The sequence below is a fragment of the Apus apus genome, chromosome 4 (assembly GCF_020740795.1).
Source record: "Apus apus isolate bApuApu2 chromosome 4, bApuApu2.pri.cur, whole genome shotgun sequence".
Lineage (NCBI taxonomy): Eukaryota > Metazoa > Chordata > Aves > Apodiformes > Apodidae > Apus > Apus apus.
The window spans coordinates 17,093,757-17,111,434 of record NC_067285.1 but is presented as its reverse complement, the minus strand read 5'-3'; the positions used below and the strand labels follow the sequence as shown (position 1 = coordinate 17,111,434).

Here is a 17,678-nt window from a genome sequence, read left to right as displayed (position 1 = left end):
ACAGACCAAAGGGAGGCTCCATGGTGGCCAGAAGCAGGCAATGACTTCTGGAGACTTCAGCTAGTTGGGTAAAGAACAGCACCTCCTCTTCCAGCAGTTCATTCCTGGATGGCTAGCAGAGCTACTTCCCCAGCTGCATCACAGCTGAGGAGCACTTAACCCAAGGATGAAGTACCATCAGGTAGTCAGCTGCCTAGTGACCAGGCTGCCACTACATCAGCGTGAGGGCTCAGTCACACTGGCTCTGCCAAGAGCTATCTAGCTCCAGGACCAGAGTGAGAACACCCCAGCCAACAACTGGGCAACAGCAGCCCTGGCAAGAAGATCAAAACACATTGCAAATACTCATCAGCACAAACAATAACGCTGCCTGGACCAAGTTTTTGTGTTAGGTATCACTTTAACATCAGACCACAATCCACACATCAACATATTATTTCCTTAGTTTACTTCTTTTCACACTTGACTTACATAGTTCTGTTTATGTAACTCATTTTAAACTCCCTTCAGAACAGAAATCATCACAGCAAACCTATAATTAGATTTCCGCTGCACTGCTGATGAGTCTGAAAAGTATGAGAAAATGTATCCTGGCTTCATTACCATAATCCACATGATTGCAAGACACAAGAAAAGTAATACATTGGAACACAATCCACTCAAGTTGATAATAACATCCGTCTTTTTACTCAGACAGATAAAAAACAGTGTACTTCAGGATTACTGCTTACTAATATGAAGTAGTAAACAAGCAAAATCAAATCAAATAGATACTTAGTTAAGATTTAAATATTTTCTGGTGAGCTAAGATAAACAAAAGTCATGTCATTCAGAAATTTTCAGAGGTACAGAAGCCTGCTTCAAATCTTAGTCTAAGCACACAGGATCTACATCAGATGTCCTGGCAATGTAATTTGTACCTGAACGACTATCTCAAGCACAGTAGTACATAAAGATCTGCACAGTTTTAGGGTTTTTTAAAATTATCTTTATATTGCCTCTTACTATTTTAACTGCACTAGAATGTTTTTTCAATAAATTTTTGTTAAAGTTTTTTGGCTTTGATCAAAGTTTTCAAATAAATTCAAGTTAAATATTGCTAATGCATTTGGGAAAGGTGTACTATAACAGCATCAATCTTCAAACATACTGTGACTATTTTTAAGCCAGCAACTGAGTCTCATTCATGTTTCAACTTAATTCACTTGGAATATTTTCACAATTGTAGCAGTGATAGACTTTTATTTAGAGAAGACAAGCCTTCCTTTTTCAGGACACCACATTGCCAGAAGGCTTCAGAGACTTCTGTTTTGATTTTCAGAATTTCCTTTTCATTTGTATTTTTTTAAAAAGGCAACTAAACAGACAGAAAAGTTCCTATAACTCCACTCCCAGAATTAACAGTAGGAATACGCATTTTAAAACTTACAGCATTTTGTTAAACTTTTAAACACGGGAAATCTATATCAATCATTCAAAAAATAATGAGACACTGTTTTTGATTGCCTAATCACTAAACTAGCACTGATTTAAAGTCATGCCTCTATGCCAGCAAAAATCCCTTGATTTGTCAGAGGCAGCATATAGCTTATTACTGATGCTCAACTGCTTTTACTAAGAGAATATAAAGGATGTAAAATAGACACCCATGACGGAACTTGATCCTCAAGGTACGGCACATGACCTTGAAGTCCTCACAAGTGTAAGCTACAGGACTGTTAACTGTTTACTTTATGGGAATCCTGCTCCATGCAGTACACTGGATGGAGCAGTGTGTAACACATATTGATTTATTACCTGTATTCCTAAACTTCCAGGGATTTACTTTAGTACTTTTCTTCATTTAGTCTTCTAGTACTCAAGATTATAATAATCCATATATTAAACTGTCCTTTATATAGCTACTAGAGATCGTAGTCTGCAAGTTTTTAAATCAGAATTTCTTGTTTATCTTTTATGAGAATCTAAATGCAGAAGTGGTACTGAGGGAGGAAACTATTAAAAATCTCCACCTGTGAAGCCCAGTATTTTGTCAGTGCTTCACACTCATTTCCCCAGCTCTTAAGTTTATAAGGCTTTTACAGCAATTCCCAAGCTACATACTTCCATGGGTGATACTAGATGGAAGAAATGATGCCTTCTATTTTTATAATACATTCTTTAGCACTTCATAACCCTTGAGAGATGCAGCTTCCAAAGTGAAATTAGCAAACACAGCTGTCTACCTGAAGTTTAACACTTACTACTGCAGCAAGTAAAATACCATCTTTTGGCTTATCACGAAGTATGATTACAGTATATACCTTCTCTAACACCTAATGTATAAAAATTAGCCATGGATATCTTTCTGTAATAAACTGTAGCTGATTTTACTACTGTCTACACTGGAGCAAGAAAGCAAGAAATCCTAATACTGGGAGTGTATGTGTATGAGAGGCCTCTGAATACAAAATTGATTTTTCAGGTAACTAAAGGATTAACATGACAATCTGCAACCCATTTAACCAAGCCATTTTCCTTGCAATTATTTTGTTTTATAAAATTTAAGTAAAATCTGAAGATCACAAATAATCCATGTAGAATAATGACCCTCTTTGGATATCATGCAGTATTTATGGCAAGAGGGAAAAATATACATGATCGTGTTTAAAAGTAGAATACTTTGTACATCAGTGTACTGTGATTTTTTCTTTAAAAAAATAAATCCATCTTTCATAATATTATAAAGTCCACAAAGTAAAAGTGTTGCTGAGGGTTATTATAAAACTGTAAGAGGTGGATTCATTTTATGAGGCTTGTTAAAACACTAGTAGTATGCAGCATTAGCTCTAACAGCTACAGGAGTTCCTTTGCATTGCTAACTGTGCACAGACCCATCAGTGCATATTGATGAATGTAAGGATCACAGTATGTAACACAGAATTGGTTTAATTTACATGAGTTTCACTGAAGTTTCATTATTAAAATTTTTGGGCTTTTGGTATAATACGCAACATAATTTTCATATGCATTTTTAAAATCTCAGTATTTTAAATTGCATTATCTTATGAACAGATGGTTCACTTTACATGCTTGAGTGAAATCATATAACCTTACAAAGAACATTTTAAAACTGATTAAACGCTATTCCAAACAAGGACTGGAAAAAGTTTTATATTTGTACAAACACAATCTTTTCAAAACCATTATGCAAACCCATTTAGGCATTGCAAAAAAATGCTGAACTAAGAGACGGACTGCAATATTTATTTACATTCCATTATTTCAGTAAAATGATACGTCTCTGTTTTGTTAGTGAGAGTTTAAATTTCTGTTTTGAATGAATAATGAAGAAAACTTACACATTTAAGCCATTAAAAATAAAAATATCGCTAATATTTTGTGTCCCAAATACCTGTATTTTTAATTGACTTTACTGAATATAAGAATGTCTTAGTGAATGATGAAACCACCCCAATAACAGTGCTATAATGGAGTAGTTCAAGCTTTTTACCTTCTTAGCTTATTTTTTGGCAATTCAGTCTTTCAAAAAAATCACCTTATATATTAAACTACTTCTGCATTTGAATGTTCTTTCAATCTGGTGCAACTTTCAATCTAAGATATAACAATTGCTTTGTATGCTTATCTCAGCATGGAATATCAAATGCTTAGTTTTGTTCTAAGTTTTTATTGCTTTTCTTTTACTTGAAGCAGTAGTCAGAAAGATCAAGTTACAGAAGACTTTATGTTTATATAAAGCAATGCTTGCATTTTGTTTAATGTTTATGTTTCAATAAACACCAATGTTTAAAACACGTACACTGAACTTGTGTTTCTGTGGCTGGCAAGAGGCAGAAGAGTGTCTGGGAGTAAAGAAAATAAACATACAAGAATCTGAGAGGGTAAAGATACAGAGAAAGAAACAGGTGCCCAGGAAGATTGTGACATATCATAAGGGTACATCCTGAGTAAAGGACTCTTGAGCTAAAGAAGCAGGGCAAACTCACAATACCATAAAGCAATTGGAGAAAAGAACTAAATTAAGAAAACAAAGGCACAGCATACAAGGAAACATGGAAAAAAAATATAGTGTTACAGTTCTCCTTTACCTGAAACACACTTAGATACCATTTTCCTAATCTCTTCCCAGCTACCAGAGCTCTAACTCTGCTGAATCTCCTTCATTGTTTCCTCCCACAGTTATTATACATCCATGAAAACTAAACTTCTCGTATTCAGTGCTCTGCCAGAGTAGGAAAGTATATCACTATTATTATTATTATTATTATTATTATTATTATTATTATTATTATTATTATTATTATTATTATTACTACTACTACTATTACTATTATTATTATTAATGTGTCTTAAGAGAATCCAAAAGCCAACAGTTTTGCAAAGCTAGATGTTCCTAGATTTCACTTTACTTCTCCCATGCTAGCCACTAATCCACAACTAGCTTTCAATTACATTTAGTAACAGGAAAGAATATCTGTCTGCAGTTTGATCCGCTGCATGCTCTTACAAGACTCTATGATCAATTTGATATTATTAGAAGCAAATGAAATATCAGCTGTGTCTCACTGATGAGTACATATCGTGCCCACGTCTCCACTACAATGTAACTACAGTTTTAATAAAACTCTTTTAAAGACTACAGGCTTTATTTATAGCTGGTGATACTGAACACATGTAGTCCAAAAACTTAATGATAAATAAGAAATGAACAGAAAAGACAGTTTCTGCTTCCCGGCCTCAGCAGCTCAGGAATTAGCCATTACACGTTTGTGCTATCCATGAAGTACTTGACAGTAGCTTTGATCTGTGCTATCTATATTTCATGTGTTTACACTACTTATGCTACTACACTTTTGTGCTGTAGTCTCTGCCTTTTGTGAATATTAATAAAGGGAATCTATTTCTCCAATCTGCGTAATTAATTTTTTAAGACCGTCACATATCAGACACAAAAGCCACTCAGTTATTAGTTTCATCCAGTATCTGTGACAAAGGTATCTCCAGCTGCAGTACAGTCCTTGCTGTACCCCTGAATCCAAAGTCAAAGCACCCTTGAAGCCATGCAAAACAGGGCAAGGTGAGTGGCTATCACAGCTCCTAGAGTTAAATGCATTGTGCCTCTTCCATAATATAGAGGGCTCAGTCTACTGACATCCTAAGCAGACACTGAATTATGACAACTATGTTCAGACAGCTGCAGGTTAAAACCAAACTGTGTTGTTCTTCAGGCAAGGTGTAAGCAGGCTGTGGAAACCTTGCCACAAGGACAGTGGCTCCTTGCCACAGAAGAGCTCTCATAAACATTTAAGTTGATTATCTTGTATCTAAAGGAAGGGTCCAAATAGTGCACAATATTTAAATCATGCACATTATTGGCTGCAATTATTGGCTGTCATTTTAAACAAGTTTTATAAAGTGTTCCTCATTAATATGTAGTAAGTATCAGAAAAATATATTTTATAGCTCAAGATGTTTTTTATTTATTCCATATACTGTAATTGCTCATTCTACAGAATAATGGCACAAAATTATACTTTTCCCATTTTGTATCAGAAGCCTGTCATCCTAGAAGTCATTCTGGCTCCCATATTATAAATACACTTCAGTATTTCTATAGGCAACACCAAAAAAAATAAAAATCAGCAAGTGCTCACTGAATTTTCCAACAAAAGCATGACTCTTTGCACAAAAAATTTCTTGCCATTTATAAACAAAGACATTATGAAAGCTCACACTTGTGATGGGCTATGGCAACTGATATACTCCATCACAGGATAAACCAGACAGCAAAACAATGTATTTACAAGCAGTAAATATTGTACAGTAACTCCATTTAAACATATGACATCTATGTTTAAAAAAAGTTATTCCAGATTACACTTAAAATCAACCATCAAACTAAATATTACATCATCTATGCACAGAATATTTTGGTCTTAGCTCAAATTATATGAAAAATTATCCTGTAGCATTCAAAAAAGTAACAGCAGAATACAAGAACTGTGAACTCACAAACCTCTAACACTGAAGGGTAATGCTGACTATTGTACCAAAACACAACTTTAATGTTAAAGCTCTCCTTGACATGGAATAGTGTCAGTCATTTCTCACAAGATTTCTTCACTAGCTACTTGCATTTCAATCCTGCGACTGTTTAGTGTCAGGATACTTGACAGTCAATCTGCTTTGTACAGCTGACTGCAAAATGTCCTAACAAACCACTCTGGCATTGTGCCTCGCCAGGTCATACTGGAGCTTGATCACTCCACTTGTTTCCCACTGCCCTCACTATGGTGATCACCACAAGAGAAAGACAGACCCTGGCTGGCTCAGGAGCTAGATTCCTCTCCAGCAATGCACCAGCCAAAGTATTTTCCTAAATACAGTAAGTAGAGCTAATTTAAACAACTTTGAGGCTCTGTCTGAAGACTGAATATTGGAGTTGCAACTTTTCTGTTTCCATAATAGAAGTAGGTGAGCAATGCCAACATATTTACACTATGTTTGTTCCTAAATCTTGATAACGTGCAAGCAACAGTAACACATCAAAACATACTATAAATATTCAGGGACTAATTCTTATTTGCTCGGGAAGCAGGAAGTTCACATATTCTGCTCTATCTAGTTAATTTTGTGCTCTTTTTGATACCTGTACAATTCTGATCTGTTATTAAAGTGTAAGAATGCAGTGGGTAACAAACTAACAGAATGTAAGTCAAGACTACCCTCATTTTATTCCACTTCTATGAATCTAGAGACGGCTAATGTTGCAATATGATTCACACAAAAAAAATTGAGAAAGAAGTTATTTCATTTTTCTGCAGCTAAACCCAGAAGTTTTATTTAGGAAGTTTTTTTTTTGTTGGTTGGGTTGGGTTTTTGGGATGGATTTTTTAAATAGTTTCCTCAATTGTTAATCAATTTTGTATTAAACTCATCAGAAAGATCCCCTTACTAAAGATAAAGTTTTACTAAAGACTCAAAATTTGGCTTATGGAAACTTGTCAAGCCACATGACAGTTCTTTGTGTAACAACACTCAAGACACACACAGTGATTAAAAAAAATAATTAAATAGTGCAGATTACTGCAGTTATATTATACAAACTAAATAATTCTGTGCTGACTCCTAAGATCATGCTTAATCTACAAAATCCAAAACAAATAAATAAAAACTCCAGCTCCTGAATAAAATAATAAACTGACTGAAAGTATATCCCATACTGTCATTATAAATACAAAGAAATACAAGTTTTTAATTTTTTTCTTCCTGTCCTTTTGCAAGAACAACTTAGGTTGCAGTTCTCCACGTTCACTGAGCAAATTGGTCATATAACTTCTACTAAATTCAGTGGAAGTTATTTAGCTAAATCCCCTGGTAATCTTATGTTTAAAAAAATTGTCATTAGAACTAAATTCAGCTCTGAGAGATAAAGGAAGTAACTAGCTCACAAATCAGGTAATAACACTCATGAAAAGTAATTTAGAAGTTTTATCTTACCTCATTAAACCTCATCACAAGATCTTCCACAGCATTATGTTCACCATTTGGGGAAGAAAGAATAGTAGCAGATATGGAAGCTTTAATAGATGGCAGCTTGCTTTGACATTCAGCATTACCCAAATCCCTTGTTAAAAAGCAGAGGTAGTCAATGGGTAAGACTTTCCGGTAGAGCTCCTGCTCCTGCTCCGTCAGAATGCTGGCAACCTCCTCTGGGAACTGGATGAGGTGTTGCAGCTCAATCAGCTCTTTGCTGATACCAGCCACGTTGGAGGGAATGACACTGGAGCCAGCCATGGATGTACACGCTTGGCGTTCTAAAACAAAACAAATAAAAAATGTACTACATTTTGCCTTTAACTCTTGGATTGGGTTGTGCAAAAGCACTACAACTTGTTCTTTTTGTTCTGTTAAACTGTTCAGTCATTTATTCAGCAGTACACTATATCATAACTACTTAATATTTAAACAAGCTAATACATTCTTTTAGTTGGAGTCTTTCTGCATATGTCTATAAAACTGTACGTGGTGTTAGCTAGATAGATGGTAACTTGGGCCCCTGAGATCGTTAAACTACGAAACAAAACATGCTTGCTTCCTGACTTTTCCAAATGCCTGCTTCAGTCACCTGCCCTCTTGTCAAATCTTCAAATAAAAGGATCTCTGGACAGGGTCTGGCTCTTTTCTGCCTCCAAATGAGTCCAAAGTACAGATGGGCTGGAGGCCCTGACTGGGGTGTCAGGCCTCTACTGCCACAAGAAATAATGTATAATGATTCCATACAACCCATGTGGTCAGCACTTCTCTTGATATTCCTCTTGCTATAAGATACAATTTATCCAAGCTCACTGCATAGTGAAAGTAAATACCCTAACTTATGAAACATTTTTCATTCCTCTGGGAAAATGCATGTATTTGGGAGTATGCATGTTTTATCCATTACTACAGAAGATTCATGGTAGTTTTATAATCTCCTCACAGTGATTGTCCCTTGAAAAAAACCCAACAACTTTTCCTAAGAAGGAAGAAGCAAAGCTTTGTAAGACCATGTGGGAAGCCTGAAACATCAACACAATGACTCCAAAACACTGAGTATGAGTCTTCCAACTAGATAAGTTTAGAATTAATTTTCAAGAATTTTTCAAGAATCACTTAAATGCATAAACAGTCATAGTAGCATATTCTGTACTCTTCTTCCTAGGAAAAGAAGTTTATTTTTGCATTGCCTCACAGGATACTTTCAGAGGTTTTTTTCAAACATAATAGAGGTATGTTCCAGATGTATCTTTTACTTCAAAATTTTTTTTATATCATTAAAATTTTATTTCATAGAGGGGGCAAATGTCCTTTTTGTTCTCTATAAAAAGGCTCAAATTCATAATAACTGATTACAAGGAATCCCCTTATAATAAATATAAAATATGCTACATGAGGTTTCCCTTGTTACGTTAATTTTATACAAACTCTATTATCAATCAGTGAGAAGTTAAAAAGACAGAAAATTTCCTTTTCTTAATACAATCCACTGAAAGTGCAAAGATAAATTCTAGCAGCCCTAAATAGAGTCTTTTGGCTAACAAACCCTGTTGAAAAATTTTCAAATACATAAAAGGCTTCTGAAAGAGACACAAGAGTATATGTTTCTGTATCTAGACTGGCAAAAGTAATAGACTTAATTTGCAATAAGCAATATCCTGGTTACATACTGGGGGACAGGTATAACTTCAAGGCCAGAGAAGTAGTGCTATACAATATCTGCAGATTTCAAGAAATCTGTCTCTGAAACTCCTGCAAGAAAGATTTGGGGGAAGAAAAGACAGTTGAGAACACCATACTGATATGTCAATCCTGTTTTGGGCAGCAGGTGAAACACAGTGAGCTTCTGCGCTTCCTTTCAGTCTCATTAGCTTTGATTCTATACAAGACTCCAATTCTGTTTTCTAATTCAATCTGTACAGAACAATTCTGAAAGGTTTTGTAAGAAAAAGCTCTTGAAGCTCACTTGCACTGTTCTTGGCTTTACAATAAAACTTATGCAAAATAAAAACAATGCAAAATGTAATGATAATTTTATATTACAAGGATTTTATATTTGCACACTGTCGCTGTAACTAACAGCATTTATCTCTTGAAGGATATGGAAGGCACAATGCAAACATCCACTACCACCCACTTGTTCCCCAGAAGTCACAGTGGCTCAAGGCTAAAGTAGAGACATAAACGCTGAAGAAGTGGAAATGTAACTTATTTCTTTTGACTGTTTCTACACCTACATATATTTCTGTCAACTGTAGTTCACGTCTTTGCAAGTCTTTGTTGTTGACATACTTCACCTCTCCAGATTCCTATTTTTTCTTTCCTCATTCCAGTCTTCCCTGTTTTATATAAAAAAAATACAGGATCCTCATTCTCAGCTTCACCACCCTCCATGATTTACATTCTGCACAAAAGTCTGTTCCATTTTATTTCTCTCTTTTTATTTGCCTGTACTAAACTAGTCTTTTTCCTGGACTATTTTTTTTGCCTCTTTTTTGCATCTAAAACTTCTCTTTTTTTTTATGCCAGGAACTAATCTGCACTACTTCTGCTATAAAACTCCCCAACCAGTCACATCCATGATTCCTCTAGCTTTGTGTTGTCTGTTTGTGTTCTTCAGGAAATAGATCATATCTTTCTGTGCTTCAAAGAAAGACCAAGTTCTTAGATTAAGTTGTAGAAAGGAACTGCTTTTAGGTTGTTAGAGTTAAGGCAGGATACTATCTCACTAACATTAGCTACTGCTGCAGCAAATGGTATAATTCTTTGCGCCCTACATCAAGTTAATGCTAAAACTAGTAGAAGAAAATAAGGACTTTGACTATTCATTTGCAAGTTGTCTGTAGCCTGAGTTGCTAGCTTTGCTTATTCTTCTGACAAACAGCTGAAGCAGATAGTGTTTTAAATAACAAGCACTGCTTTTATTAATCAAAACAAGATAACCTCTGCTTAGCTTTAAAAAAAGGACTCGTGCTGACTTAATCATTGCTGATACACATTGGAACAAAATGGTCTCATCTTCTCTAAGAAAATAATCTAAGAAAGGGAGAAAAAGACAGAACAACTTAGAATTTCCATACATCTTGTCTATGTCTAGGGTCTATAAAAGCTATACTGAAAAAATAATTTTCAATTAGGTAAATATGTAAAAAGTGCATGTGCTTTTTCTGTGTGCATTACAAAAAGTTTCAAGACAGTCTTGAAAAACTGTTTTTCTTGTGGTTTTCTCTATTGAACCATATTATGTCTGTGTTTGTTATATTAGCAAGAGGCTGATTCAGTATTTTTTTAATATGAACAGGGGGTTCAATTTAAAGAAAAATGCAAAGAAAATTTTATAAATAAACCCAGGAAAAATATTGCTAGGCCAGTGTTAATTATCTGCAATAATTCATAATTTTTTTCCACATTTGTATGTTCTACCAAACACAATATTTATAAAATATGTGATACATCCTAACAATAAAAGCAAAATTATCTGTACCGTTACCATATTTTTTGTAAAGCCAAAATTAAAAGGGGTTTATTTATTTATTTTTATGTCAGCAGGCACATAGTTAATTTATTAATACACAAGATTATATAAATTTTGGGCTGCTGTCATAAATTTTCTCTAGGCAGAAATTCAGAATTGGGTTTCAGCAAAGTAAGTGGAATTCATACAAAGACAGAAGGAAAATAAATACAGCCCCAACTGTAACCACACGAAAGTCAAAAGTGCTAATCCTGTGTAAAGTTACAGCTTCCGACCATGCAGTTTGTACTTTGATAAAATCACATCATCTTTCATGTGAATTGTGACCAAGTAAGGACAGTTGCACAGAATTACTTTTATCCCAGCTCAAGCACAACAACTCTTAGTTTGATACTTGTAGGTATATGCTATGCACATGGGAGTGCACCCAGGGAAAAGTCACTAATTTTTAAATGAGCACAGTCTCAAAGGACTAAACCTGTCAAAAAGATAAAAATTGACTGCCAACAAAATCTGATTAATTGACAAATGAGATAACCAGATTTGTGTCTCAGTGTTATATTTTGGTTGCTTTTCTTTCTATACTTACTTTGGAAAAAAAACAAAAGTGTTCTCTCTCTACATTCAAAAACCAGCAGTTTGAAAGCAATAAAGTGAAAATCAAAATAAAAGGAGCTCACTTTCCAGAAAGCTATTGGGGGAAGATCTTGTGATTATGACAAAATGTGTTCTGAAACAGAGAACAGATTTCAACAGCTGTAAGAATACAAGTAATTATTTGACCTATTATACAGTTGCTTTCTTTGGTAACAGACTTCGCTTCCATGAAATCCTATTACTGTGACTGAAAAATCTTAGGGGATTGTTCATCTCAGCTGATAGTAAAAGGTAATGCAATAAATGGATTATAATGGAAGCCTTTTGAACCAGCCATGCTACAGACATCCATCACCCTACCTGTTTGTATGCTTTAAGAGAACATACAGATTACATTTACAGTGAGAAAATAAAAGCACACCATAGAAAAAAATTAAAGAAGAGCCACAGGTGAAAAATTGTCTATATATAAAATACAGAAATTCTCTGTTCAAAAAGAGGAAAAATATAATAAAAAACTCCCCCAAACAGAATCAAATTATGTATGTAATATATGACAGTTTAATTGAACACCAGCTGAAGATCAGCATAAATGGGACAGCATTTTTTTGCTGTCCCTTGGATGTGACATATCTCAGTATTGTATTAACCAAACCAACAACCTTTTGCTAATTTCCTGTTCCTCTTCTGCATAATTAAAAACATATCTCTCTCTCAGTTAAAGAACATAAATTCACTGTTATAAATTTTCACTGCAAACAACTCACTCCAGTATCAAAGGGCCTGATATTAAACTCAGTAGGAAGCTTGCCACAGAACAAGATCAAGTTCATGTTTAATTTCTCCATCGAAACCACTGCAATAAATAGATTCCATTTCTTCTTCAAATTTACTTATGAGTCAAGTAATTAAAGAAGCAGCAGACAGACATCCTCTCTCTCCAGATCCCTAAATCTAGCAATATGAGCTACCTCTTAAAACTTCCTATCAGCATGAGTTGTAAATTATTAGCATGGGTGCTCTGGAGCTACAGGGTACTTGTAGTAAATAAAATTGGAGTTTAGAATGGCCAGAGCATTAGTAACCAGAAGATAATACTCTGAACAAAGGTAGATTCCCAGATGACAACTCGAAGAGAAGAAGATTCATTTAGTCAGGGTTGGAGTCTTTCATTAGACCGAGTAATACTGCAGACACGCTGTGGAGGCACAAGAACTTTTTCAGGTTTGGAATAGATACAGCAAACTTCACAGTACTTTAAGAATACATGCTTTAAGTTTAATGTCATCATGGTAATAGCAAGACATTGGAGAAAGTGATCTTCTCTGGTGGAGCAGAAGCAAGCCACCACAACAGGCCAAGTGAAAAGAACAGCAGTTTCTACAGTACAAAGGAAAAAATGAAAAGATAGCAAACACCTGTGGAACAGAATTTTGCTAGAAACTGGTACACATATATTTCTATTGAGGCTGAAATTTTATTTTTTAATAGAATTATGAAACCTCTGGAGAGGATTTTTTTAAAAAAGGTAGTGATCATGTTGAACTAGAATTGAATTAAATTACAGTTCTATGCCACAAAATCCTGACTCATGAACTGATGGGCACAGTGGAATTCAGCAAACAGAAAGATACAGAGTGCTTGTAATAGCACCCACTTAATTCCTAAAATCTCTTCTTGCTTTAGGAAACAGCAATGGGTATCCCAGGGCTTTTACCACTCCACTACCCTGAGTCATTCAAGGAAATAATTTGGAGTGTATAAAAGGAGAATCTGGCTGCTTGTCTTTGAATTACCATATACTGTCAATACATTTAACCAACAATTTCCTGCTCTGTATGCAGGTTGGCTGGTAGTGGCTACAGCTGACAGAAACAATCACAGACCTATCCATAATAAATTGATCCATTGGTTTTGCTTCTGACTGGATTCTCACCAGAAAAAAGATGCAAATAGTAGCATTATAACAATAATTTTGACTCTGCAGAAATAGTAGCAGATCTCAGAAGAAAATGCTGATTTCCTGATTCCTTTCCATTTCTGGGCAACTAGCAAAGAGCTAGGACTGCACTCTCTTTCTTCTGCACCTGAAATAATAGATTTTGCAGGCAGTGCCCTAACAAATGGTCCTGAGGCTGTCACTGTAGCAAATGGATACCTCAGCTACAAAGGGCACCCAGTGTTATGCAAGGATTGGCTGAACATAGACATGGTCAGAAATATTAAGAAGAGATGAATCAGCAGTCTGTACTGCCAAGAGTCTGAAGAGATCCACCATCTACATGTATAGTCAGAAAGCAGCCTTGCTACTTGCAGTCTACATGTTTGGCAATGGGCCACCTGGGCCCTGCTATTAAGGGGACCTTTACCTATTGCTATAGTTCCTGAAACTATATCCTGATTTCAGAACACCTGCCAAAAGGTTTAATAATAAATTTGGTAGATTGACAGTGAGTATCCAATATGCTGGTATTGATCTCAAAAGCTGCTTGCTATCAACATGCTGTGTGTCTTGCTGTGGCATGCTGCAGCGTGCACTGAGCAAGAGCAGACTCAAGATTGTTATTCTTCAGAGGCAACCATCATTATGAAGGCTGAGTGAAAGAATTAAGGGAAATAAGGGCTGATGTCCAAATCTACACTTTTGTATCACAGTGTAACAGATATGTGGAAAGGCTGTAAAGGAGTTAAACATATTTGCTGTTGAACTGTTTTCAGGTTTTTCATTATTTTCCTGTAATGAATCCCACATAGTGAATCCCCTCCTCTGCCAATTTCATGAAGATGTTTTCAGAGATATTCCACTTGCACATAAGCTTCACAATTCCTTCTCCTAAAGCCTGCCACAGCAGTAGTCTACCTTAATCTTGACTTAAGCAGTACAACAGTCTCTAAGCCATATCTGTATGCAAGACCTTTTAAAATACTGGATATAAATACAGCATAGGTCAAGGAATGTTAAGTTCAAATGCTAAATAAATGTATAGATAAATTACTTGATAAACTCCAGCACATACATAAGAAATGGTGAAAATGGAAGATTTATGAGTTGATTTTGGAAGAAAAGAGTGTTCTAGAAAAAGAACTGTACAATTGTCACTGCAAAAATGGCAAGTTTCTGCATGAGCCAATGCAGAACACAAGTTTTAACTTCATCCACAAAAACTGATACAAAGCACTTCTAAAATCAAAGCAGGAGTTTGTGTGCAATGACAGAACATAACTAAATTTAAATACATACAGATACAGCTTTGGGTTAACCCTGCAATAGAGAAATACCCAGTAGCTAAACAGAACACAAGAATCCCAGATCAGGTTCTAAGACTTAATTATTTTGACCATGATGGATTAAAAATTTATTTTATTTTTTCCATTTACATGAAGTAGAAATTAAGTAATTTTTCAGGTTTAAGAACAAAACTACTTTATTACAGAACAGTGAGAATAGAATAAAAGTTAAGTGAAAATGTATTTTGAGAATACATATATACCTATGGAAACCAAAGTTGCTAAAAATAGCATATATATGAGGTTAGGTACCCATTAAAGAAGAGGCTTATGAACTCAATTTTTCATGTTTTCTTTTTTGGTGTAAGACACTTTTTAAATTTGAAAGGCTACATGAACTGTAGTTTCAGTAAAATACAGTGTTCATAATGTAAAAAACTGCAAAACTGCACCAACAGACATTTTCAACATTTCAGAGCCTCAGTCTTAAAAAATTCCTTTCTACCCTGAAAGCACTGGTCTTCTACATCAACAGTCCCTGAATTTAGTTAATGATCTGCTGCAGTTTGCTCCTCAGTTGCACACCTTTTAGCCATTACCACCAACACAAAAGCAAGCTGCATTTTTTGCTTTAAGATCCTCAGAAATACATTTTGTGACAAATATAATCTTCCTTGGTCTCACCCTGAAGGCCCAATCACATGTAATAGGAGACCCTTCAAGGATAGGGGCAAAATAGGAATGTCTGTGCCCATCTTGTTCAGTTACCCAAATATTGCAGAAAATAGGAATGCCTAAATTCAAAGAACCATTTGAATATAAATTGTTTCACTGTGGAAAACAATAATTAAATATGGTCCTTTAAGATAAAAATTATATGAATGCTCACTATGGCTTCAGGATCATACTAAGTGAAGCAAAAAGTGAAAGTGCTGCTGATGTTAGTGGTACAAGAGGAAGACTAGATGCCAATCTGAGAAAATAATTGTAAGTATAATTATGTAAAGGAATAACATGAGAATTAAGTATGATCTGGTAAGTGTACAGTCCTTATGACTAATGATTTTTGCCTTCTGAATCTTCATAAATAACACAATCCTGTGTATAAAAGATGCTACCAGATTTTCCACCTAAACCAAAGGAGGCAAATCTGCTGCGTAAGGTATTTTGGTTGTTATTCTTACTGATTATTGGAACAAAATTAATCCAAGTCACATCCAGTAAAAACAACAGCACTTGAATAATTGTTCCTGATTTAAGCCCTGAAGCTTAGCAGTGAAAGAATTTTAAAGGAATGTAATACACTTGAAAATGTTTGATCAGTTCAGAGGTTTCATCGTCCTGGCCTGCTTTCAGCAGTTACCTAAACAGAGTCTGATCATAACACTAGTTTGTTTGAGATCTGTCGTCCACATGATTACTTCACAGAAAAAGTACAGAGAATAGAACCACTAACAGCAAATACCGGTGATTGCGCTCTTGTATTCTAAATATCTTTGTTTGATCTGCTAAGGAATCCTTTTCACATTTTTTATATTACACTTTGAATAATGCAAATTCAACTTATCCATATAACTGTAGCAGAAACACTTCAACCTACCCCTTCACCTTTTAGTTTTGGTGAGGGTTCTGTTACTCAACTCTACTGCATGCTCTGAAGGTTCCCTGAAGAGAATATTTAATGAATGGGAGAATTATTGTATCAGCTATTATTTAATTTGATATCCTAGAATTTTAGATGTCAAATGAAAAGAAAATCCAGGAAACACATCTGGATTTAAACAAAAATGTAAATTTAACATACACAAAGAAATGCTCTGAGACATACGGAGAACGTAGCATGAAGTACTAAGACATCAGTAAGAAAAATGTATGGGAATATCACAAAACTATTGTGAGAATGTTTTTTCATATTATTCATGCCAGCAGTATACAGTAGGAAGAGCTTACAAAGAACAACATTGCCTGTTATAAAAAGTACCAAAATTTAGAAAGATACTTGACAAAGAGTTAATAATAACAGCTAACTCTATTCTGCTATAAAGAAATAGTTATTATAATGCAGTGATTCTGAGTTCAAAATTCACTATGTGGAGGAAAATATGAAAAGACTTGCTCAACAGGAATAACTGAATGAACCAAGGACACGTTAAAAAAAAAAAAAAAAAAAGAATCCAAAACTGGAGAAGACTTACAAACTCGAGACAAATCAATAGGTTTCACAACAGTGTGAAGGGCAAAGATAATACCCTTAAATCACACTTCATTATTAATGAAATGGCATGTAAGTATTTTAGGACATACTAAAAGAGTATTCACTGGAACTGGTAAACAACAGAGTGAGACTTTTAAGATGTGAAAATGGACACATGATTAACTGACAAGAATTGAATGTTCAGTCTTATTTAATGACCCACTCAGTAACCTAGCTGTAGCCACAATATCCACTGGGGATGCTGTGCAGCAGATGCTTGGCTCTTCTCACATGTCCTAGGGCGTGCTGTCATGGTGGTCAGCTACTTCTACACCAGAGCTGTGCTACCCCAAAATATGCTTCTGCATCTTATCTAGAGTGCACAAAAACACAGATGTAAAATCAGAACTCATGTCCTTGCTGTAATCCTGTCTAGATGATTGTTGCAGTTCCCTTCCAACTGAACTATTTGAAACTATTCTATTGAGTTTTTTTCTTGTAATTTGAGTTAAATTTTTATTCTATATATAATGTACTTATTTTTCTTGTTCTTGGGGCAAAGTGGACTATCTTCAAAGCTAGTAATAATATAGTCACATTTATGAACTAGAGTAATGTTGGACTATAGAGTCTTAGTCTCATCAA

At 35.0% G+C, this 17,678-nt stretch overlaps 1 protein-coding gene across 4 annotated transcripts in view; it reads right to left on the bottom strand.

Moving 5' to 3' along the window:
• PLCE1 (phospholipase C epsilon 1) overlaps nt 1-17,678 on the bottom strand; it is a 144,626-nt gene that overhangs the window by 47,353 nt on the left and 79,595 nt on the right. For all 4 annotated transcript variants that reach the window (XM_051619826.1, XM_051619827.1, XM_051619828.1 and 1 more), the window contains exon 4: nt 7,504-7,820. In XM_051619826.1, coding sequence (XP_051475786.1) covers nt 7,504-7,820 — 317 coding nt within the window. The remainder of the gene's footprint in view (nt 1-7,503; nt 7,821-17,678) is intronic.